A 22,344-nucleotide genomic window follows, 5' to 3' on the forward strand; every position below is an offset into this window, starting at 1 on the left:
AGCCGCCCCCAGCAGCGCGCCCGGCCCCCAGCGAAGCTCGGCTGCGCAGCCTGGGGCCCTGGGGCCGGCCGGCCGCCGCGGGGCCCTCTCTGGGCGCGCGCCACGGCCCGCTGGTAATGCCCGTCCCGGAGAAGACTTGGTTTGGCCGCACCGGTGTTTGTTCGAGGGTCTAAAGTCCCTGGAGAATGACCTAGCACTTGGAAGCCCCACCGGCCTCCTGAGGGCCCCCGTGGACGCGCCGGCCCGACCCGAAGCCGCGAGGCGGGCAGGCACCCAGACTTGCGACCCTCCGCACCGTCGAGTGCCGGGGGTCCGGGCCAGGCGCGCCTCTTGAACTCACGACTAGGACAATCGTTTCTTTTCGAAGAAGGGTTTTTCTCCTTTTTTGTTTTCCTTTCTTTCTTTCTTTTTTTTCTTTCTTTCTTTCTTTCTTTCTTTCTTTCTTTCTTTCTTTCTGTTCTTTCTTTCTTTCTTTCTTTCTTTTTTGCTTTTTTGTTGACTTTTGTTTTTGGGGGTTTTGTTTTGTTTTGTTTTGTTTTGTTTGGAGAAGGAAACTTTAGTGGGACAAAAGGAAGAACCGCGGGCACCAGGGGCAGTAGATAAGTGAGATAAGGGACCGCCGGCGAGCGTCGGAGGCGTTGGGTCCAGGATGGATGTGGCCGACCCGCAGCAGATGGGCATGTTTACAGAGGGGGAGCTGATGTCCGTGGGGATGGACACGTTCATCCACCGCATCGACTCCACGGAAGTCATCTACCAGCCCCGGCGCAAGCGGGCCAAGCTCATCGGCAAGTACTTGATGGGAGACCTGCTGGGGGAGGGGTCCTACGGCAAGGTGAAGGAGGTGCTGGACTCGGAGACGCTGTGCAGGAGAGCTGTCAAAATCCTCAAGAAGAAGAAGTTGCGAAGGATCCCCAACGGGGAGGCGAACGTCAAGAAGTAAGTGCGGGCTTCCTGGGTCAGTGTGCGGCCAGCTAGCAAGGTTGGTCATGTTCCTTCCTTCCCTCTTTTCTCCTTCCTTCCTTCCTTCCTTCCTTCCTTCCTTCCTCCCTCCCTCCCTCCCTNTTCCTCTCCGGACTTGGCTGCCTAGTCACTTCCTCTCCTGGCCTCATGTTATCAGGAGGGAGGGTGGATCCAGAAAGTGCACTCAGATCCGGAGAGGGAAGAACCAGCTTCTTCCTCCCTCCCTCCCTCCCTCCCTCCAGTCCTCCCTTTCCTTAAAATTTGTCGGTGACCAGCCAGTGTGGTGCTTGCTAGGGAAAGTGTTGTTGGAAATTGCTGAACTGGTCTGACAAAGTCAGGCCCGCGTGTTGCACCTGGATGTCCCCTTTCTTCAGATGCTAGTGTCAAAGCCTTTGGAGGGGTTGCACCCCATCCTCCTTCACCCTCCCAGCTGTCTGAAGAATTTAGGTGCCCAGTGGAACCAGCCAATGTTTATTTGGTCCTGAGAATTTGTGTTCCTAAACGGCCCTGGCCGCCACCAGCAGGTTTTCTGCACAGCGTGCAGCTGTTACTAGGGCCCGGGGAATGGGATTTGTTTACCCTGTTGGAGGGGAGCCCTTCGGTTGCCAAAAATAATTGTTTGCACTGGCTTATCAGTCAGCAGGGGGTAACTTAGCCCTTTCTTGCTCACTTGGGATGTGACACTAGACACATCTGCGACTGCAGGCCCAGGTGACTCCTGGGAGAGGAATCAGCTTGGGTCCTGGCAAACTTTTTACCCAAACTTCTTCAGGCGCATGTCAGCTCCCAGGCATCGCAGAGGTGTTGGTGTCTGCCTCCAGGAGTCTCCCCAAGCCCCGAGGACGGTGGGAGCCCCGTGTCCGTCCCTCTTGCTCGGTTCAGGAGGGGGCGCCCCTTCTTATGGCTGCCACCCACTGCGACCCCGCCCTGCCTGGGCTCCTGCTCCTCCCAGCCTCTAGTTTCCAAGAAGGGGTTTATCTAGCGGGCCAGGCGGGCTGGGTGGCAGAACTGACTGACGACCTTGGACGTCCCAGCATGTCCTGGTGTTGGCCCTCCCTCCAGGCCCGTCCTGGAAAGTGCTGCTCCCCTGTCCGCTTTCACCTCCCCCCTTCCTGGCCCAGCCTGCTCTCACGCATAAGCTGAGCTGTTTCACTTGCTCTGTTCACTTGCTCTGTGCCGGCGTGGTTCTGGGCGTGGTGAAATTGTGGATGGAACAGAGAACCGAAACTGGGCTGGCTCTGGTGCTGGTGCCCCAGCTAGTCAGAGCAGACTTCTTCCAGTGCGGTCCGAAGGCAAGGTGGGCGGCATTTTGAGGCCTCTTTTTTTTTTTTTTTAAAGATTTTATTTATTTATTTGACAGAGATAGAGACAGCCAGAGAGAGAGGGAACACAAGCAGGGGGAGTGGGAGAGGAAGAAGCAGGCTCATAGCGGAGGAGCCTGATGTGGGGGCTCGATCCCACAATGCCGGGATCACGCCCTGAGCCGAAGGCAGACGCTTAACCGCTGTGCCACCCAGGCGCCCCAAAGGCCTCTTTACGCTCTTCGTGTCCCAGCCTGTAGACATGGAGCAGCGATGGCCTGTGCCCTAGGGCCCGTTTCTTACCTGTGAGGTGGGACTGGGCAGGGGCCCCTGTGTGCTGGGGGAAACTGAGGCAGGGGGCAAGCCAGTGCTCTCCTGAGGTCCACGCAACTGAGTCAGACATCCTCACTCAACTGCCGGCTTCGAAGTCCTGTTTTCTCATTAAGCCAGAAGCCCCTGGGGGTTATGTGGCTTCAGGCTGCCCGTTTGCCTACACTGCAGGTTGGGGGGCAGTGAGCTGCTGCTTCCTGGCTTCCTGGATCGTGCTCCTGGAAACAGAGCCCTCTGCCAATCTCTGGGGTCCATCTGTGTCTTCCTGGCTCCTCTCAGGTCTCATCCCCAGATGTGTCTGGGCAGCAGGGTGCCGGTCTCTTCCTGCGTGGTTGAACTCTGTTAGTTGGAGGCAGCGTGGGTCCATGGAGGTGTTCTGGCTGGCCACGTTGTTCCATGCTGCTCTGGCACCCAGGCCCCGGCCTCTTGGGAGCAGTACCCCGAGGTTCCCAGAGTCCTTGAATCCGTTCAAGGGCCCAGGCTGGGTTTCAGCACCAATTGATGTGTGGCTAGAGGCACCCAAGCCCACCCTGCTGGCTTCCTGGGCAGCTGGTGGCCACAGAGTTGAGCAGGTCCCAGAGCTCTGCGGACCCCTGCTGCGGTGGACGGGTGCTGTTGGGGTGGGCAGGTGCCTGCCTCCGCCGAGGCACAGTGTACATGTTGTGGAGGAAGTCATTCATGAGACTAGCGTGCATTTGACAAATGCACACACCCAAGGTCAAGTTAAAGGACATTTTGCCACCTCCAGGAGTTTCCTTGTGCCGCGTGGGAGACAGAAATGACCAGAGGCTGACCGGAGGGTTGATGAGCACTGGTGTCCCTGTCTCTGCTTTCCTGAATGGTCAGCCAGGACGCCAAGAGCTTGTGGAGACATCTGGGTGTGCAGTGTTGAGGCTGCAGGGAGCTCGGTCCTGCAGTGTCCGTCAGAAGAACCTGAGGGGAAACTGAGGCCCAGGAGGCAGAGTGTTGGGGTTCCCAGCTGGCTCGGCAGTTAGCATAAGGTGTCACAGCTGCAAGGCACTGTGCCTATTTCATCAGCTCAGGGCCCAGCTCTCATAGGAAGCAAAGGGGTGTCCTTGCAAGGGGAGGTCCGGGCTCCCTGGCCAGTGCTGCCAGCCGGCTGCAGGGAAAAAAGGCTCCTTTGTCTTCAAGAGGGTTAATAAACTCCAATAGCTTTTCTCCAAGTGAAGTGCCCGGAACCTCCAGACAAGCGTTAGGAGTCCCGACTTTTTTCTTAAAGCTTTTTTCTTAAAGAATGTTGTCTGTGATCAAGGTGGGGGGGGTGCTCAGGACATCCCCCCCCTTCATGTGGTTTCCTCCCAGGAACTGCCATGGACCTGTGCTTGCCCCCACTGTCCTTCACACTTCTTAAAACTAGTACGTTTTTATTATAGAGCAAGAAAGTTTCCGAAAGCTTCAAGTAAAAAAAAAAAGAATCATCTTGCCAATTTCCTTCACGTCTTTTTTGTTGTTGTTGTTTTAATCTGTCCAAGCACTTTTTATATATCCCTGTCATTTTTATTATTTTATTTTTATCCCCCATTATCTTTAGAAAATCAGTTGTACTTGTTTTTCTTTTTTCTTTTTTTTTTTTTAAGATTTATTTATTCATTTGACAGAGAGTGCGAGGGCACAAGCAGGGCTAGAGGCAGAGGCAGAGGGAGAAGCAGGCTGCCCTCTGAGCAGGGAGCCCGATGTGGGGCTCGGTCCCCAGACCCCAGGTCATGACCTGAGCTGAAGGCAGACGCTTCACCTACTGAGCCCCCCAGGTGCCCTGTGCTTGTTTTTCTAACAGGCAGTAGGATCACATGGACTGGGCCTGTAAAAGTCGGGACGGGGGTGTGTGTGGAGTCTCCCTCATTCCGTCCTGGGGCGGCAGGAGGGCAGCGGTTGCGCACGGGGTGGCTGTGCCCGCAACAACGTGCAGACGCTGCTGCCCCCTTTCAGAGTCTCATGCGTCACCAGACGTTCTCTGGGGGTGTTCTTCCATCAGCTGTTTGGAAATGTAAAAATCGCTTGTTGGTCACCGCAGTATCGTCATGGGGGCAGTGGTTCTGGACCCCTGCCCTTCTGCCTGAGCCAGTCTGCTTTTCTGATGTCAGGTTTCCAGGTCGGGTCTCCATGGTGGTCTTGTTGGGGGTGGCCAGGCTCCATGGCCGCGTCTAACCTACCTTGTGCTGGTGACTCTGTTTACCGTGTTGGTGAATTACTTGGTGTCACGTCCCATAATAAGTGCAAGGGTATTTCAAGGGCATATCCCCACAAGTGGAGTTTTTGGGTTAGAGGGAGCGTGTGTACGTTTGATAAGCTGCGTCCAGACTGCCGGTCCCCCCAGCCTCCCCAGCCAGTCTCGTCCAGTAGGCTTCTGCGTCCTGAGTGACCACCAGGAGCACTGGGTCCTCGGCAGGCAGGCGGCAACTCCGTAAGCAGGTGCCGGTTTCCAGGCTGGGGCCTCAGTGAGGCCGGGACCGCCTTGTGGTGATTGGCGGATAGTTGGATCTGGGTAGTGAGTGGTTGGGCTTTTAGTGTGTCCTGAATCAGCTCTGGACTTCGTCGGCTCGTTCTTGTTCCAAGTGGCCTCTACAGCCTCTGCCCCTCTCCCTCCCCCGTATTGGGAAGGGTTCCACTGTGAGCCCAGGCTGGCTGGCCACCAAAGGGGGCGGCAGGAGGGCGACGCAGCTCACCCGCAGTGAAGGTCCTGGCCGCCTCCCTGATGTCTGGTCTTTCCCTCGCCGGGGCGGGGGTGGGCGTTGATTGTGAAATGTGGGAGCTCAGGGCCACACCGGGCTCTGGGGGCCGTTGGGATGTGTGCCAGGCCTGGGAGCATATGAAATGCTGCTGAAGCTTCCCTCTATCCTGGATCCACCATGTGGCCGGACTGCAGTTTACTCTTGCAACAGCTTTGTCGGTACGTAACGCACATACCAAAACTCATGGCGTTAGGGTGTATTTCAGTGGCATTAACCAGGTCGTGAAAGTCAATACTACCTAACCGCAGAACATTTCAGCTCCCCAAAAGGAAACCCCATCCCATCAGCCGTCACGCCCCATCGCCAGCCCCCACGAGCCCCCTTCCCGTCCGTGGAGGAGCCTGCTCTGGACGTGTCACACACGTGGACTCACACGCCGTGGGGCCCTCTGTGTCTGGTTCCCTCCCTGAGCGTCGTGGGCTCGGGGTCCGTCCCCGGGCAGCGCGGGTGGGCGCCGCGCTCCTGCTCGTGGCCGAGGGACGTGCCCGTGTGTGGGCGCCGCGCTCCTGCTTGCGGCCGAGGGACGTGCCCGCACATGTGTAGGTGTGTTCTGTTTATCCACTTACCCACCGATGGGTCTTTGGGCTGTATCCACTTGATGCCTTTTATGAGTCATGCTGCTGGGGACGTGTGGACAAGTGTCTGTGTTGAGTTGCAGTTTTAGCAATTTCCCTTTTTGTAGTATCATTCCTGGGCCTCTGAGGGCCTCTGGTCATATGTTTAGAAGCATCTGCAGAGGGGCTGAGCGGCGAGGGGGATCTTGGTCCGTGTCCCTTGGGCACCCAGCAGACCCTTCTTTTTCTGGAGGGGAGTGACGTGGGGAGCTCCCTGGGTGGCTCAGTCTCACTGTGGGATGTGTGGAGCTGGTGCTTCTCAGGGCAGTGGCCGTGGGCCTGTCCCTGCGTGTTCTGTTTTGGGCTGTCCTGGCTGCGGAGGCAGCTACTTTGCATTTCTCTGTAAGCTTGAATGGCTTTATGATCCTCATTCAGTTTTTCTTCTGGTTAATCAACAAGTGAACTAATAAGCAGTCCACTTTGGTTAGGCAGCAACCCTGGGCAGGTCCCAGGCAGCTGGTGTGGGGGGGTGTTAGTGACCACAGCGCGGAGCCCCTGGCGGGGGAGGTGGGCCGGAAGGCACCATTTCCTCTGCCTTCACTTCCTGCATCCTGGCTGAGCTCCTCGCTTTTCGTTTTTCTTTAAACATTGTTTTTTCTTGTTTATGGACCCGAGATATAACTTGTAGGAGACCTAGAAAATACAGAGGTGATAGAAACCCCCTCGGTACACCCTGGGGGTCGCTGGGCCTACCCTCCTGCCAAGGTGGGGCTCTGAGCATGTGGCTCCCACCGCCCCTGTTAGAGTCTGACGTTGTGTCCGTTCTTTCCTGGTGTCAAGAACATGGTTTACGTGTTTACACGCGGTGCTTTGATCACAGTTAACCGAGCAAACACATGAGCAGTCCCCCCACAGCCCTGGTGGGTCCACCCCGTTCTGTTAGAGTGGGGCCTTTTCTTGAAGAACGTACTTTACGGACATCGGAACGGGAGTGTCGAGGTGTTTGATTGCAGAGGAAAGGGTGCTGCACCCTGCTTTGGTTTGGAGTTCGTGACGTGAACGTCTCATAGCAGACGAACGTTTATTTGGTGGTGATTTCATTCTGACGGCAGTGGGCGGAGGGGGAAGCACGGCCTAGGTTGTCCCAAGACGCGAGAAGAGAATGCAGAGCTCGTAGGCTCGCCGTCTTACCAGCAAGGACCAAGGGTTCGCTTTCTGGGGGCTTTGACTTGCAGAGGCGTCCCTGCTCCAGAGCTGCCGTGTGGTTTTGTTGGCTGCCAGGGGTGGGAGTTTAGAAGTGGGATCACAGGGACGGCTCACAGAGGCTGCACGGAGCTCCCCTGTAAACTCTCCAGTCCTGCTTCCTCGGCACCTATCCCCCACAGGGGGCTGTCATTCGGCTGGATAGAGGAAAGGCCTTCTTGTCTCAACACATGTGTTTTATTTTTATTTTTGTAATTTTCATTTTGTTTTATTTTTTAAGTAGGCTCCACGCCCAACGTAGGGCCTGAACTCACCACCCTGAGATCAAGAGTCCCGTGCTCTGCTGGCTGAGCCAGCCAGGCGCCCCGTGAACACATGGTTTTAGTTGTGTTACCCGTACCTGAAGTGATCTCTTCGGATGAAGAGGAAGAGTGCCCTGAGGAAGTTTCTGGGGCTAGGAGGTTGGTGTTGGATGGTTGGAGGAAGCCCCTGGCTCCCCAGGCTGCAGTCAGCTGACCTGAGCTGTCCCAGTGTGTCTGGGAACCTCATTCCAGTGCTGGGGTGTGTACTGATGGTTCCCAGTCCTGTGTGCTGTCCCAGGAAGCTGGAGCTTGGAGGAGTTGGGGTCTGTCTGTGGCTGACCTCTCCGTCCCAGGGGCCATGCAGCGCTTGCTAACCTAGCTTGCATCCTGCATGGATGCCCTTCTCCTGTGGGACCCTCTCACTCGTGTGCCATTGCGGAATCCAACCTGGCTGCAGACCCATGACAGGTGCCCACACAGCTGCCTTCCAGGCCTGGTTGCTGACCAGGTAGTTCGGTGGGTGTTGGCCGGACTGGGTGGATAGCGGGTGCTGGATGGTGGTGTCTGAGAGGAGCTGCTCTGCACTCAGGCCAAGCAGCACATGGCAGTGATGCCACACGCTGCCGGCTGGGGGCTGCCGGCCGGCCATGCCGTGTTAGTGGGTGCTGCTGCCGCCGTGCATCTGTCAGATGGAGATGGAGCGCGATGGGCCTGTGGGTGGAGAGTTTCTGGGGCATAGGTGAGCTCTGGGTACCGGGCTGGGAGAGTCAGGGCAGTGGGATGGTTTGGGTGGGAGGCGGTGGAGGAAGGAGGGAGGGAGGAAGACGGGACCTGGGTTCCAGGGATGACTTGCACTGGGGGTGGGGGGTGGCTTGAGGGTCTGCCCCAACATGTCAGGGACCTTCTTACCCTTTATAGCAGAGCTCTCACATGACACTATCCCGCCCCCAGAGGACAGTGAGCTGTGTCTGGAGATGTCTGTGGTCGTCAGGACTGGGGGTGCTTCTGGCACTGAGGGGGTGGGGGCCAGGGATGCTGCTGACCCCCCCCCCACCGCCCAGGATGCCCCCACAGAGAGTGACCTGCCCAGAATGTCAGCAAGGCCCAGGGGGAACAAACCCGGCATTAATTATTTGGAAAAAATATTGAGTCTGCCCCTGCGCACTCTGGACGCCAGAGTAAACCCCCAGGGGTAGAGGGTACAAACCAGGGCGACCCCAGCGTCTGTGAGTCACCCCGACTCCATGTGTGTGGTGAAGTGTGTGTGCGGCATCCCGGGACCTAGGGAGTCCGATGGTTAGGGCACCTTCTGAACATCAGGGAAAACCAGGGTAGAATCCTTGTCGCAGCTGGAACCCTCTGATGGGGGTGGGAACACGTTTCCGCCGGTGAGTTTGTGGGAAAGTGGCTGGCAGGCTGTGCTTTGTTCTGTGAGTTGGTGGCCTCCTGGGCTCTGGGTCCGAGTTCTCCAGTCTGGGGTGGGGGCCATGCACAAATGCCATTTCTGGGGCCCTGGAATCTGTATGGCAGTAGCTGCTGTGTGGTTCCAGGCTTCACAGCCCTATAGAGAGCCTGCACTCAGGACGGTGAGTGGTGTTGGGGGCACAGGATTCATGCACTTGGAGGGGGTGGCTGTCAGGAGGGGCCTCCTGGAAGAGGCAGCCTTCTCATAGAGCCTGGACAGCGGGACAGATGTGACCTGAGTCTCTGAGGAGGATGGGGTCTCCCCTGCCCAGCTGTTCTTATGTCCCATGCTTGGGCTTCCTGGTGAGGACTTCTAAAAAAACTTTATTGAGGTATTCACAGTCATACAATTTGGTGGCATTTAGTGCATTCCTAGGGATCCCTTTTATATTATTCCAGAACATTGCATCACCCCAAAAGGAAACCCCGTCCCCATCAGCAGTCCCCTCCCCAGCCCCCAGCCCTCACGAGCCCCCTTCCCGTCCTTTGAGGAGCCTGCTCTGGATGTGTCACACACGTGGACTCCCACGCCGTGGGGCCTTCTGTGTCTGGTTCCCTCCCTGAGCGTCGTGGGCTCAGGGTCCGTCCCTGGGCAGCGCGGGTGGGCGCCGCGCTCCTGCTCACGGCCCAGGGAGCCTCCTGCGTGTGGTGGATGCGTTGTGTTTGTCTGCCTGTGATGGGCACTGGGGCTGTTCCCACATCGGGGCTTCTGCGGGTGGTGCTGCCATGAACGTGCTTGTGCGGCTTTCTGTGTGGACGTACTCTGGTTGTCACAGGCACACGCCTGCAGCGAAGTTGCTGGTTCGGCCGGTAACTTGACCATACCCTCCCCCAACACCTGGTAGCTGTGTGGGCCTCTCTCCTGCTCACACCCTGGGCAGGTGAAGCATCAGAAGGCCAGGCAGCGCTGGGCACAGGCCTGTGGGCGAGATTGGTGCCAGGTGGGTGGCTGTGCCGTGGCATCCATTCTGGTGGGGCCGGTGGGGCTGCTTTCTCCCCAGGGGTGGACTGGAGCAGCTGAGGTCTGCAGGGCTCTCCATCCTTCCTGCAGGGCTGTGGGGGACCAGGGAGAGGAAGGGAGCCCTCGTGGAGACCGTCCGGCTGTGGCACAGTGCCCGGGGCTTTGTTCCTGTGGGGAGGCACAGAGGGGTGCTGGGCGGACTGGGGCAGCCTGGCCCTGCCGGGTAGCTGAGCCTCGGCTTCTTCGCATAGGAGCTGCTCCCTCCACACTTCAGCTGCTCTGCCTGTGCCACACCGCTGCGATCTTTTATAAAGAAAATCTGTTCTGTTAAAATGTTTAAAAAGCATCCTGATTGCATTGTCTCTGTCGAAGCCCCGAAGACTCGGGGAGACCCTGTTGCTGTCACTGGATGGAACTGCTCACTTGGAAGGGGCAGCAGAAAAGCGTCCCTGGGTTCTCCTGGTGCCTGCGCACCTCAGAGCCTGGTGTGTCCCCTGTACGGCGCCCGGAGGGCGCGCTCTCCCTTCTTACCAAGCAGAGCACGCAGGGTGTTCTGAACACACACGGCATCAGCCGTTCCTGCTGGCGGCTCGGCTGATGTCTCTGTTTTTTGTCTTCAGGGAAATCCAACTTCTGAGGAGATTACGGCACAAAAATGTCATCCAGCTGGTGGACGTGTTGTACAATGAAGAGAAGCAGAAAATATATCCTTGTGGCAGCTGGTCTGCCAGAGCGCCAGGCCAGGGCTGCGCGGGTGGGGGCGCAGGGGGCGGGGCTCAGAGTGCTGTCTTCCTAACCCTAAACCCGCCCCTCTGTGACTCCAGGTGGTAGACCAGCCAGCCCCGGTCAATGGTCAGCCTTGTCCAGCTAGTGCCATAGGGCATGGGCCGTAAAACACTCAGGTCACCTGCCAGGTCCCCATAGTGTCTCAGACCTCCTTTACTTGTGCGGATGCTGGGGTCTTTCCTTTACCCTGTGCCCTGGAGTGGAAGTGCTGGGTCTAGGTGACCCTGGGTTTGGGGGGCCTTGTGGCAAGTGCTCTCCTTGCCTCTGGAATTCAGGCCCCCATCTTGCCCTTCAGGGCTGCTCTGGGGTAGAACGTGGGGTGGGGAATGTGTCATTCTGCAGGAATGCTTCCCTGGGAGGAGTGTCCTCGGCTTTGCCCTTTACTCTCTGGGGATGGGCTCCCATCTCTTCCAGGCGGTGTGGCTCTGGCCAGCTCCAGGTCTAGGGAGCAGGTGTGTGCGGGCCCTAGGTCTAGCTGGGGGGCTGCTGTCTTCCCACAGAAGTGCTGGGCACAGGGTGACAGGGTTTCCAGCACGTGGCTCCTCTCCAGCGTGCTCTCACGGCCACTTCTGCTGGAGACGCAGTAGGGGTTTTGTCCTTCTCTCCTGCTGGCCTGAGACACTCAGCCACTTCCACTATGGCCCGGCCACCCCTAGATCTTCATTCCCCTGGCTCCAAGGCCCCGTCCTCCCCCTGCTCGGAGCCTCTCGTCCTCCTGTGTTTCCCATCAGCTTGTAGGCCCTTGCCCCACCTGCCCCGCCCTCCTGCCTGCAAGCTTTGTCACCTCACCTCCTGTGGGGCTGGGGGTAGAGCTGGAGCTCCTCAGGGTGTTGAATGTCTGGGGAGGGCTTCTTGTGTGTCCGGGACACTGAGCCCAGAGAGGCAGCCACAGACCTCTACAAGTTGACTCGGGCGGGGGGGGGGGGCTNAGGAGCAGAGATGCCCTGCGGGCCCTGTAATCCCTCGTCTTTCTTGCTGTCTTCCGGTGCTCCTGCTGGTCTTTAATAGAGCCGGCAGATGCGCTCGGGGTCTTCTCCCCCAGGCCCTCCCGGTGAACACCTGCCATCTGTTCCCTGGGAATAGGCCCTGCCTGGGGTGGGGGTCTCTGCCAGTCCGAGGTTTCCTTAGCACCGCACGTATATGGTGATGGAGTACTGCGTGTGCGGCATGCAGGAGATGCTGGACAGCGTGCCAGAGAAGCGCTTCCCCGTGTGCCAGGCCCACGGGTAGGTGCTTGCCGCTGGGGCCCCATGGCCGCCCCTCCCTCCTGCGGGGTCGCCCACGGGCCCATGCGCTTCAAGAATCCAGTCCTGTGTTCAAGTTTCTTTTTTCTTTTGGGCGGGGGGAGGGGCAGATGGAGAGAGAATCTCGAGCTGACTTCCCGCTGGGTGCAGCACCCAACATGGGCTTCATCTCACGACCCTGAGATCACGACCTGAGCCCGAATCAGAGTCGGACGGTTAGCCGACTGCAACAGCCAGGTGCCCCTCAGACAGGTTTTCCGATCATCAGGGACGTGAAAGCTCAAGTGTGTTTCAAGCCTCAGCTTCGGGGACTCAGTCTACAGCATACTCAGCCCAGCTGCTGTGGACAGAGCCCCTCTGTATGCCTCCCTGCCCTGGCGTGCTCACCGCCGCCGCAGGCTTTGAGACCTTGTCGTCCCTGAGAAGTCCCTGACAGTGACCTGAACTGCCACAGGCCAGCTGGCCCTCCTGGGGGGGTCACACGTGACTGGCCCCAGGGGGCACTTCAGGGAGACGACAGGGTCACATCGAAGCCAGGCCAATTAGAGGACACAGCACAGTCCTTGGGCCCGTGGGGAGCATGAAGAAGGGCTTCCTGGGTGGGGGAGGAGCTCGGGGCTGGGGAGCCCTCTGCCTTCCCAGGAGGCTCAGGTTGGAGTCGTCCCCAGCCCTTGTGGGGCAGGAATCGCGTGGCTGGGCCACCTATCCTGTCATTCCCGTGTGCCCGGCCGCAAGGACTCCCCGGCCGTTGTCTCCTGTCTTTGGTCCTGCTGGGTTTACCCCAGGTGGCTGCCGTGCCAGGGGGGACCGGTCACGGAAGCATGTCCCGCAGGTACTTCTGCCAGCTGGTGGACGGCCTGGAGTACTTGCACAGCCAGGGCATCGTGCACAAGGACATCAAGCCGGGCAACCTGCTGCTTACCACCAGCGGCACGCTCAAGATCTCCGACCTGGGTGTGGCTGAGGTAGGCGCCTGTCCTTCAGTCCTTCAGCCCTTCAGCACGCCGGTGGTTGACGCCCCCAAGGCCCACGCCCTGAGGGCCGCCTGCTCTTGCTGCAGGCACTGCACCCTTTTGCTGAGGACGATACGTGCCGCACGAGCCAGGGCTCCCCAGCATTCCAGCCTCCTGAGATTGCCAATGGCCTCGACACCTTCTCTGGCTTTAAGGTGGACATCTGGTCAGCTGGGGTCACTCTGTAAGTGCCCAGGGGCCTTAGTCCCCCTGCTCTGCTCCCCCTCCAAGGGCCCCTCCTTTGCCCACCGAGGACTCAGGCACCCTGTTTGGGCTCCAGGGTTCTCAAACCTGCCCCTCTTAGTGGGTCCCCCAGACACCATTCTGGGGTATGCTGGGGTGGCCAGAGTGCCAGAGAGACTGTGGAGCCAAGATGAGGAGCCCCCTGTGGGTAGAAGCAGACGGGACGGCTTCCCACCTTGTGGGGTCCTCAGGGTCAGAGACCTGGTGTGGGGGCACACACACAGACTGGCCGTCCTCCTTGGGCTGCCCCCGGCCTTCTGCCTTGGTTGCCGAGGGGTCGTCCTCGTCGCCTTCCCGCGGGTTTACGCGGCAGGGTCACAGTGTTTCTGGTTCGACTCTTCGTGATGTCATCGGACGGAGTTCTCAGACACGGCGGGCTGCAGTGCCGCTCAGCCGGCCGCGAGGTGCCCCGGCCTGGGTTCTGCTTTTCTGTCCGTCTGGGCACAGCCCTGAGTAGCCGTGCACGAGCCGTGCTCTGTGGGGCCCTCCCCGCCCCTGCGGCAGGGGTTGTGCTGCAGACATGGCCCGGCCCAAGCACTGACCGGCGCGGTCCCGGACCTGCCCTCCTGCCCCCACTTGCAGGGCAGCTGCTGGCTGGCACGGGTGGTCCGTTGTATTTTACCTTTCACATTTATTTTCTTAGACCCATTTTATTTTATTCTTATTTGATTGGTTGGTTGTGGGCTCCATGCTGAGCTGTGGAGCCCAGCGTGAGGCTCGAACTCAACGACCCTGAGATCCACTGTTGGACACATAACCGCCTGAGCCACCACGCGCCCCCGTTTTGTTTTGTTGGGAGATAATGCACGTGCCACAGGATCCCCCCTTCTCAGATGTACGATGCAGTGGGTTTGGTATTTTCAGAGTGGTGCAGCCCCCACCGCCGTCTATTCCAGAACATTCCTGTCACCCGGTATGAGGCCTCACAGGCGCGGGTGGTTTAAGGCTCTGTGCCAGGCTGGTTCCGGGCCGGGGCCACAGGAGAAGCCCCGACTGACCAGGCCTCTCTCCTGCCCCTTGGGGGCGAAGCTATAACATCACCACAGGCCTGTACCCGTTCGAGGGGGACAACATCTACAAGTTGTTTGAGAACATCGGGAAGGGAGACTACACGATCCCGGGTGACTGCGGCCCCCCGCTCTCGGACTTGCTGAGAGGTGAGGCCCTCGGGACGGCATCGGTGGGGCTGGAGGTGTTGGGAATGGGCTGCCAGGGGGTGATGGGGGTCCTAGGGGTGCTGCTGGGTCTCCTCTCTGCAGCCCCCACCCCTCTCCACCCCCTAGGGAATGGGCCCCGTTACTGGAGAGCGGCTGAGGCTGGGACGGGCTTACAGCTGCCTTGGGCCTTTTGTTCCACCCTCTTCTGACCACCAGCCCCGGCCCTCAGAGGGCCCTCAGAGGGACATAGCTGCCGGCTGCCGGTCCCTGGGTGTCTTCCTGCTGCATATTCCAGGCTGTGCAGCAGGTGGCGCTGTGCAGCCACAGCCGTGGGCCTGTCGGGGGATGGGCCCAGCAGCTGTGGGCTGGAGGTCAGAGAGCCACAACTGATGTTTGGCTGAAGCCTGTGTGTGATAATAGAGCACGTGCAGAGTGTCGCCCCCACGTGTTGCCAGCGTGTCCCCGGTACCTGAGAGTCACTGAGATGCGACCTCACGCTCCACTCTGGCGTGGAACTGGCTCTGTGCTCAGTTCATGCAGAGCGCTCAGTCCTCTTCTAGGCTGCGTGTCACTTACAGTTGAAACAGTAGATTCCCGTGACTCCAGAAGTACTTGAGAGTTTTCTAGTAACAGAGTCACGCTGGTTTTTAAGTTTCGGTGAGAGTGACACAGAGCTCAAGCCAGCCTGCTGGTCTGCAGCAGCTGGACTCCACCCCTGGGCACAGGCCTGCATTGGCAGCACCCCTCCCCCCGGGACCCTCCGAGACAGCTGGGTGGGTGCAGCCCTGCCCCATTCCCACTTCGTGCTGTGGCCCAGCCCTCCTGCTGCTCAGACCTGGCCTCCTCCCTTCCCTCTCCAAGTTCTTGGAAGTTCTCGGGCACTCTCTGTGCGCAGGTTGTGCTGTCAGCTCTCCCTGTCCTCGAGGGTGCCCAGAGCACAGCCCTCTGACCCCCCTCCCCCACTGAGGGCCATTCCACTGGGGATCACTGCAGAGTCGGCTACGAGGGCAGATGGGGCGGCACGTTTTCAGAATGAGGCTTTGTTGCCTCAGTCCATTACTGCTCATACTGTTCTCAGGACTGGAAATGGTCTCTGTCGGGGTGACAACCTAAATGGCAGAGGGCTTCAGGGTCCCTGTGTCCAGATGCGGGGGGGCAGCCATCCCTAACCTCCTCCACTGCATTTGCCCTCAGGCCGAGGTGGCCAGGGCTTCCGGTCTGCCCATCCCCCTGCGCCCACGCCCTGCCTCAGGGCCTTTGCACTGGGGGTGCACGGTGCAGAGGCTCTTCCCACACCCGGACTGCTGGGGTGGCTCCCTGTGTCTCCTAGAGCACCGTCCTGGCCCTGAGGCCTGGTGGCGCTCCTCCTTGCCTGCAGCCTGAGCACTGAGGCCATGACCCACGGTCTTCCCTCCTCTTTGGCACCACTCAGACCTTCAGCTTTCTGCGCACCCAGCTCTCCAAGTAGCCGCACGTTTCCTGAGAACAAAGCTGCCCGCCGAGGGGGAGACATGCAGAGCTCTCAGAGCTGTGCACCCCCGCCCCCTCCTCTGCATGACACTTGTGGAGCTCCACCCTCCCGTGTGGACGCCGCGGGCTCTGGGGTGGGCAAGAGCAGGCCCGCGTGCTTCGTCGTCCGCCCACATGTGGACAGGCTGTGCGTCACTGGGATGGGACTGTCCTGCTTCCCAGCAGCTCTGGTGTCCTCGGAGGGGCATTCGCTGTCCTTTGGCTGTCTTCCCAGCCATTCCCACTGCCTGCGGCTTTGCCTCTTTCTGCCGAGCAGCCTCCTGGGGCTGCAGGGCCTCATCTTCACACAGTTACGGACTCTGCCTCTTTGCTCCATGCCCGGGTCAGCCCTGTTGGTGGCGACCAGGCCCGTGGGGGGCCGCGGTGGGCGGAGGTACTTGGAGCACTCTGAGCTGGGGCCCCACTCCCACATGCCAGTGTCACCTCCTCCTGGGGGTGTCCTCTGCACAGGCGGACACGGGGCAGGGCGGGTGCCACGTGCCCAGCGCTGACTCCCCATGGCCTGCTGGTCTTCTGTCAGGGATGCTGGAATACGAGCCAGCCAGGAGGTTCTCCATACAGCAGATCAGACAACACAGGTGAGTCCCTCTGGGGCCCAGCTGTGGGGGGTCGGGGTCCTGGTGGTGGGAGTCAGTGGGGAGACTCTGGGGGTGCAGGGATGTGCACGGTGGGATTGGGTGGGGGTGGGATATGGGGGTCTGGAGTTACGGGGGGCTTTCTGGCCCTCGGTCTCCTACCCGCCCTCCCCCTCCCCATACAGATTTTAGGGGTGGGCCCTGAGGTCGAGAGGAGCCCCTGTCCCAAGGGCAGGATGAGCTGGGCGAGCCTCCAGACTGTCCTGACTTGCTGACTTCCACAGCTGGTTCCGGAAGAAGCACCCGCCAGCTGAGGAGCTGGTGCCCATCCCACCGAGCACAGACTGCAAGGATCGCTGGCGCGGCATGACGGTGGTGCCCTACCTGGAGGACCTGCACGGCTGTGCTGACGACAACGGGGAGGAGGACCTGTTCGATATCGAGGATGACATCATCTATACTCAGGACTTCACGGTGCCCGGTGAGTCCGGCTGCCGGTGCAGCTTCACAGCCTGGCCTCCGTGTCCACCTGCCTACGTGGCAGAGCTCACGTCTCCGATGTCCCCGACCTGACCTCAACCTCGGAGGGCCAGCTGAGGGCACAGACAGCCGTGGGGGTGTGGCCGGCCCTCCTCTCCCCCACGGAAGCAGGTGGGGATCCTGGAGGGCAGAAGCCACCCAGGGCGCCCTCCTGTGTTCTGGGAAGTGCACATCATGTCCTACCAGGTGGTGAGAGATGGGGGACGCTCCTCTGACGGCCCTGAGAGGGTCCAGTGGCCCTCCTGGTGCCTGGCCGCCCACCCTGACACATGTCGCCTTGCTTCCCCAGGTGGCGAGGACACGTCTGAGGCAGGGCTTAGAGAGGAGAGAGGCACGCAGAAGAGCCAGTGCTCAGACCTTTCTGGAGAGGAAGCTGAGGCCGGGGGCGCAGAGGAGCTCGAGGCCTTAGTGTAGCGCTGCCCCTGTCCCCCCCCCCCCCCCCNCCCGCCCCGCAGCGCCACCCAATGCCATACAGGGCCAGGCCTCGGCACCCTCCCACCAACCCTCCCTGACCCTGCCCAGGGCAGCTGCCCCAACCCCCACAGTGTTCACTGTTCTGGTCTGGGGCCAGTTTCACAGGTTCCCATCATAAAGGTTTGCCCTGCTGTGCGTGTGTGGGTGGTGCTTGTCTCCCTTTTCCCCGGCTCGTTTGCCACGTGTTAGATTTTTATTGTGGAATAAATTGGTGTAGGGGGGTGGCCCGTGTGGTTGGTGGGGCCCCTGGGGACACCCCCTTGGGCAGTAACGCTGTGGGCCCGGAGCTGTTCTGCTGGCAGAGCTGGAGCGGGGCTCATGCGTCCCATCCCGCAGGGGGCCTGCTTGGGGGTCTGTGGTGCCCGTTTTGGAGCTGACACGTGCTGCACCCCAAGTGGCTGTGGCTTTGGCTCAGCTGTGTGCCTGTGGAGTCCTGGGAGGTGAGGTGCGCATGATGTCCGTGGCCTGGCAGCAGTCTGTCCCCTACGTAGAACAGGAGAGAGGTTTCCTGTCTCTCAGAGGTACTGGGCTGTTACGTCAGGTCCTCGGGAGTGACCCTCGCTGGCAGGCCGTCTGCTCTCCCAGCAAGGCAGAGTGAGGACTCTGCCAGATCCCAGAACCTTGGCAGTCCTCTGACTACGTGAGTGAGAGACCAGGAGCTGCCTTGTGTGGTTGGGGAGGGCTGATGGAGTAGCGGCTTTCCAGGCTGGAGTCGGATGCCTGGCCTGAGAACGTCCGTCCGTGGTAGCGGTAGCAGAGCTCTGCTCCAGGACCAGTGGGTTAGCAGTGAGCTGTGCTGCGGCCACGTCCCCTCTTCACTCCAGTCCCCATGCTGCAGTCACCCTCAGAGGTGCTCAGCTGCTTGGCCTTGGTCTCCCGGCACTGTCCCCACTATGGGGTTCTGCCTCCCACCCCGAAAGCTGGGTGCTGGCCCTTGGGCCAGAGGCGGGTGGTTGTGGCTGATGCTCCAGTCCTTTGAGGATGAGGAGGCCAGATCCTGTGCCCCCCCCCCCCGCCCCGCCGCAGCCACAGTAGCTGCTGTGCCAGTAGCTGGGCTCCAGGTAGTCTGTGCAGAGCTGTGACACTCAGTGCCCGCGTGGCCCCTCCTCCATCGGAGCAGGGCACCTGACCCCCCACGAGACCTCTCTCTGGCAGGAATCTGTCAGCAGGGAGGTGCTCTGACCTAGGATGCTTCCTGTGTGCATAGTGGTGGCTCATGGCAAGTTCCAGAAGCTGCTGAGTCAGATACCGGAGGCCGTTGGCCTAGAGGGGGCGCTGTGCTGGAGAAGAAGTGGACTGGAGGCAGCCGAGGGCAGCTTCCCGCCTGTGTCCCAGGAGGGTGGGCTATGGGTAGCAGGCTGATTTTCCATGTGCACTCAATGAGCTACATGGGCCCTAGCAGGTTGGCTGACCCCTGCATGCCTTCCCCCCACCCCCGCCCCACACCTCAGCACAGGAGTGCAGGCAGCTGTGCAGCGCCAGGCCTGTGGCCCCCAGATGCCAGCAAGGACTGGTGTTGCCTGGTAGCGAGTAGGGGCACGGCAGGCCCCTGGCTCTGATCTCTTCATCCGGTGCCCAGTATGGGGAGCTGAGGCTGGCCTCAAGGGGAAAGATGAGTGTTGCACACCTGGCCTGAGCCCAACCCCTCCCAAGCCCCACAGGGCCCAGTGAGGTCTGGTCTCCACACAGGTGAGCGGGCCCAGCACAGGGTCCTGTGCCCCAGGACCCTGGTCCTTCACCATGTGCTGGGGTGGAGGGGGAGCCGGGCAGCCCAGGCCCACCTGAGTGCAGAAACCCTGCTCACATGTGAGCAGGTGGGTGAACGTGGGCTGGGCCCCCCACCTTGGTTGGCCAACTCCGAGGCCATTGCTCCCTCCAGCTGGATGAGGGGCCCTGCAGGCGGGACCTGGGAGGGACAGGTGGGACAGGTGGCGGAGGAGCCCGTGCCTGGCTGGGTGGAGAGAACCTAGGCCTGGGGATGGGGTGGTGGGGGCAGGGGTGTTGGTCTCAGTTCCCCATCAGCCCACACTTGCCCTCTCCCTCCTAGGACAGGTCCCAGAGGAGGAGGCTGGTCAGAACGGGCAGAGCCGGGGCCCACCCAAAGTGGTGTGCATGAATGGCACAGAGTCGGCCCAGCTGAGCACCAAATCAAAGGTGGAGCGCCGGGCCAGTGCGGCCTCCAACCCCACCCGCAAGGCCTGCTCGGCCAGCAGCAAGATCCGCCGGTTGTCGGCTTGCAAGCAGCAATGAGGGCAGTCACCCACAGGTAGGCTGCTGTGGGGACCTGTGGGGGCGGGGGGGCCGAACCATGGGCCCTGGCAGCGCTTGGCCCGACTCACAGCTACAGCCACTGCTGACCAGGGCCAGTTCTGCCTTTCCTGTTCTGTCAGGCTGCACCCACTGCCCCCAGGACACTGGCCCGTGGGGTAGGGGTTGGGCAGCAGCTCCCGTGTGTAGGAGGGGGGGCGCCTCACACTGGCGCCCCGTCCTGTCAGCTCCGGGTGATGCTGGGCTCAGCCCAGAGGCATATGAGGCACTGTGTGGGTGGGTGGGAGGTTGGGATGTCTTCAGTTTGGCCCAGGCTGTCATCCTGGTGGCTGCTTGGCTCCCCTCTGCTTCCTCTTCCCACCCCTGCCTGCCCCAGTCCAAGAAGGTGTGTGTGGTGGGAAATTAAGCCCTAGGGGTGCTGGAGATCCCGTCGTCTGCTCAGGATGCAGGCGGGGAGCTACCCCCCGCACCCTCATCCAACAGCCCTATGGTGCCTGTCCGCCAGCATCAGAACCAGCCAGGAGGGCTGGGAGCGTGGCTTCCTCTGTGCAGGCTGGTGCTTAACTTCCCTGGGCAGGGAGTGAACTGCAGGGTAACCCCTGGAGTCAGCGCCACCTTCCTTGGTCTGACAGCCCCAAATGAGCAGGCCTCAGTTTTCCCCGCCCTGTCAGCAGACCCCAGGGTGGGGCCTGCTTCCTGGGGTGCAGAGCCTGTTTACTGGCCCAGGGGTGACCCGTCTGTTCCTGTCTGCAGCCCGTCTCATGGAGCCCCAGCCAGGCGCCACGGCCCAGGTCCTCAGTCTTCCCGCCGACTGCTGGCCCACGCCTGCTGCCCAGGAAGGCCACAACCACGCCCTCCTTGCCGACTGCCCCTTGGGAAGCCAGGGGTCCTGGAGGGCCGTGGCTGGGGGACAGCAGGGACTGGGATCTGGCTTTCCCGTCGCAGCCAACGGACACAACCTCTTGTTGACTTTGCAGCCCTGTGCCGAGCCCCTTCCCCTGGCCCGGGGAGGAGGAAGCGCACCGCACCGGCAGGCGGGCCCTGTGGGAAGCCCTTGCCATGCACTTTATGTTCAGACTACTGGTTCTCGCCCCACCCCTGATTTCTTTTTACTCTGCTCCACATTAGCGCCTCCCACACCTAGTGATGTGTTCAGACAAACCACAGCCACAACAGGAGCCGGTATGAAGAACAGGCCTGTCAACCAAGATGCATGCCCAGAGCCCAAGGGGGCCAGGCGGCCACCTTGTTTTTGTTGTTTGGTTGGTTCCTTTCTTTTATCCTTTTTTTAAGAAAAATAAAGCAGGTGGATTTGAACTGTGGTTGTGAAGGGTGTTTGGGAGTTGTTGGGTGCCACCACATCCTGCAGCTAGGGAAGCTGAGTCCCAGCCCCCGTTGCGGACCTCCGGGGCCAGGGGTCAGGCTGGGGTCTGCAGATCTGGCGGGGTTGGGACCTGGGGCTTCCATGGGGGTTAGCCCTTGGCCACGCTGGACATCAGTGCTCTCAGCGGTGACCGGTCTCCCCAAAGCTCAGCAGGGCCCTCTGCACAGCCCCAGGGCCCACCAGCCCACAGTGCAGCAGCCAGGTAGCTACCTGGTCGCAGGACCCTGACCCTCTTCCCAAGGTCTCTGTGCTCCTGGGTCCCCAGAGAAAACCCGGACTCAGCGAGAGTGTGCGGTAGATACTCATAATCAGCCAGAGAACAAACACAATAGACTCCATCATTGGATGGTACACACGCGGCACGAAGCTCCGAGGGGCGGGGCAGGGCAGCTCGGCCCTAGGCGAGGGCTGCCCCATCTTTTGGCAATAAATAAAGCTTGGGAAACTTGAAACCTTGGCCGTTTGGGTTTTGTGTGTCGTCAAACGTTAATGAGTTCTGGCAGCTCTTTGGACGGAGCAACTGCGGGGCGGGCGGGTGGCCCACTCATGCTTGGGCAGGCGCGGGGACTCGGACAAGGTGGGCCGTGGTTTATTGCTCGGAGGAGGGGGCGCAGACTGCCGCGAGCACATGCCGTGGTGAGGTAAACAGCTTCAGGGGCTCGGCGGCTGCGGCCTCCACCCAACCTGCCAGCCCAGAGCAAGCTGGCCCGACGCCCCTCGTCCGCGCCCCCGCAGTCGGGGCCCAGGGGGCTCAGCGCATGCGCCCCGCTGCCAACTCCGGCTGCACGCGCCGGGCCCCCTTGAGGCTCCATTGGCCCCGCTGGGGCGCCCTGCGCATGCGCCTCGCTCAGCTCCTCCACATGAACCATCCAAGGTGCAGGTTCTGGGCGTGAGCCTCCCGGTGCTCTGTGCCCAAGACGCCACCACCCGAAGGCTGCTGTCTGGGGCCAAAGGCAGATGAACGTGGCCCTTGGGCTCCAAGATGACAACCTGCCCCGCTCCCTCCAGTCCAGCCCTGCACTTTGAGGAGCCGCAGAGAGACCCGGCTCAGAGGCCAGTGGGGGCTGTGCGCGCGCGCACCGGAGGCAGCTCGAGGGTGTCCCGAGGACGTGAGCATGCGCACCTGGGGGACGGCTAGAGGACGTGCGCGGCCCCGTGGTCCTGGCGTTTGCACGCCGGAGCGTCGCGCCCCAGGCGTGTCCCGCAGCGGAGGTCCCGAGTGGCGCCGGAGAAGCTGACGAGGCGGGCGCGGGACGCAGGGCTTAGGCCGGGCTGTGGTCGGGAGACGTTGGCGCGGCGGCG

General features: G+C 60.8%; 1 protein-coding gene across 8 annotated transcripts; it reads left to right on the forward strand.

The window, feature by feature from the left end:
- The first annotated feature begins 6 nt into the window (after window positions 1-6).
- On the forward strand, window positions 7-20,979 carry STK11 (serine/threonine kinase 11). Of its 8 annotated transcripts, XM_034657366.1 has the most exons (11): window positions 799-939; window positions 7,382-7,562; window positions 10,449-10,532; window positions 11,751-11,840; window positions 12,691-12,823; window positions 12,919-13,055; window positions 14,144-14,271; window positions 16,322-16,379; window positions 16,661-16,857; window positions 19,443-19,656; window positions 20,412-20,979. In XM_034657366.1, the coding sequence occupies exons 2-11, from the start codon at window positions 7,477-7,479 to the stop codon at window positions 20,758-20,760; spliced, it is 1,476 nt and encodes a 491-aa protein (XP_034513257.1). In that variant the 5' UTR covers window positions 799-939; window positions 7,382-7,476; the 3' UTR covers window positions 20,761-20,979. The 8 variants fall into 8 exon arrangements, 6 of the variants coding, with proteins under 6 accessions (XP_019659639.1, XP_002923557.1, XP_019659641.1 ...); XR_004624538.1 differs by lacking the exons at window positions 7,382-7,562; window positions 20,412-20,979 and adding an exon at window positions 18,842-19,079 and having other exon boundaries at window positions 7-939; window positions 19,438-19,579; XR_004624539.1 differs by lacking the exons at window positions 7,382-7,562; window positions 20,412-20,979 and adding an exon at window positions 18,847-19,079 and having other exon boundaries at window positions 7-939; window positions 19,438-19,579.
- Window positions 20,980-22,344: the final 1,365 nt, after the last annotated feature.

The sequence above is a fragment of the Ailuropoda melanoleuca genome, chromosome 4 (genome assembly GCF_002007445.2).
Source record: "Ailuropoda melanoleuca isolate Jingjing chromosome 4, ASM200744v2, whole genome shotgun sequence".
NCBI classification, from domain to species: Eukaryota; Metazoa; Chordata; class Mammalia; order Carnivora; family Ursidae; genus Ailuropoda; species Ailuropoda melanoleuca.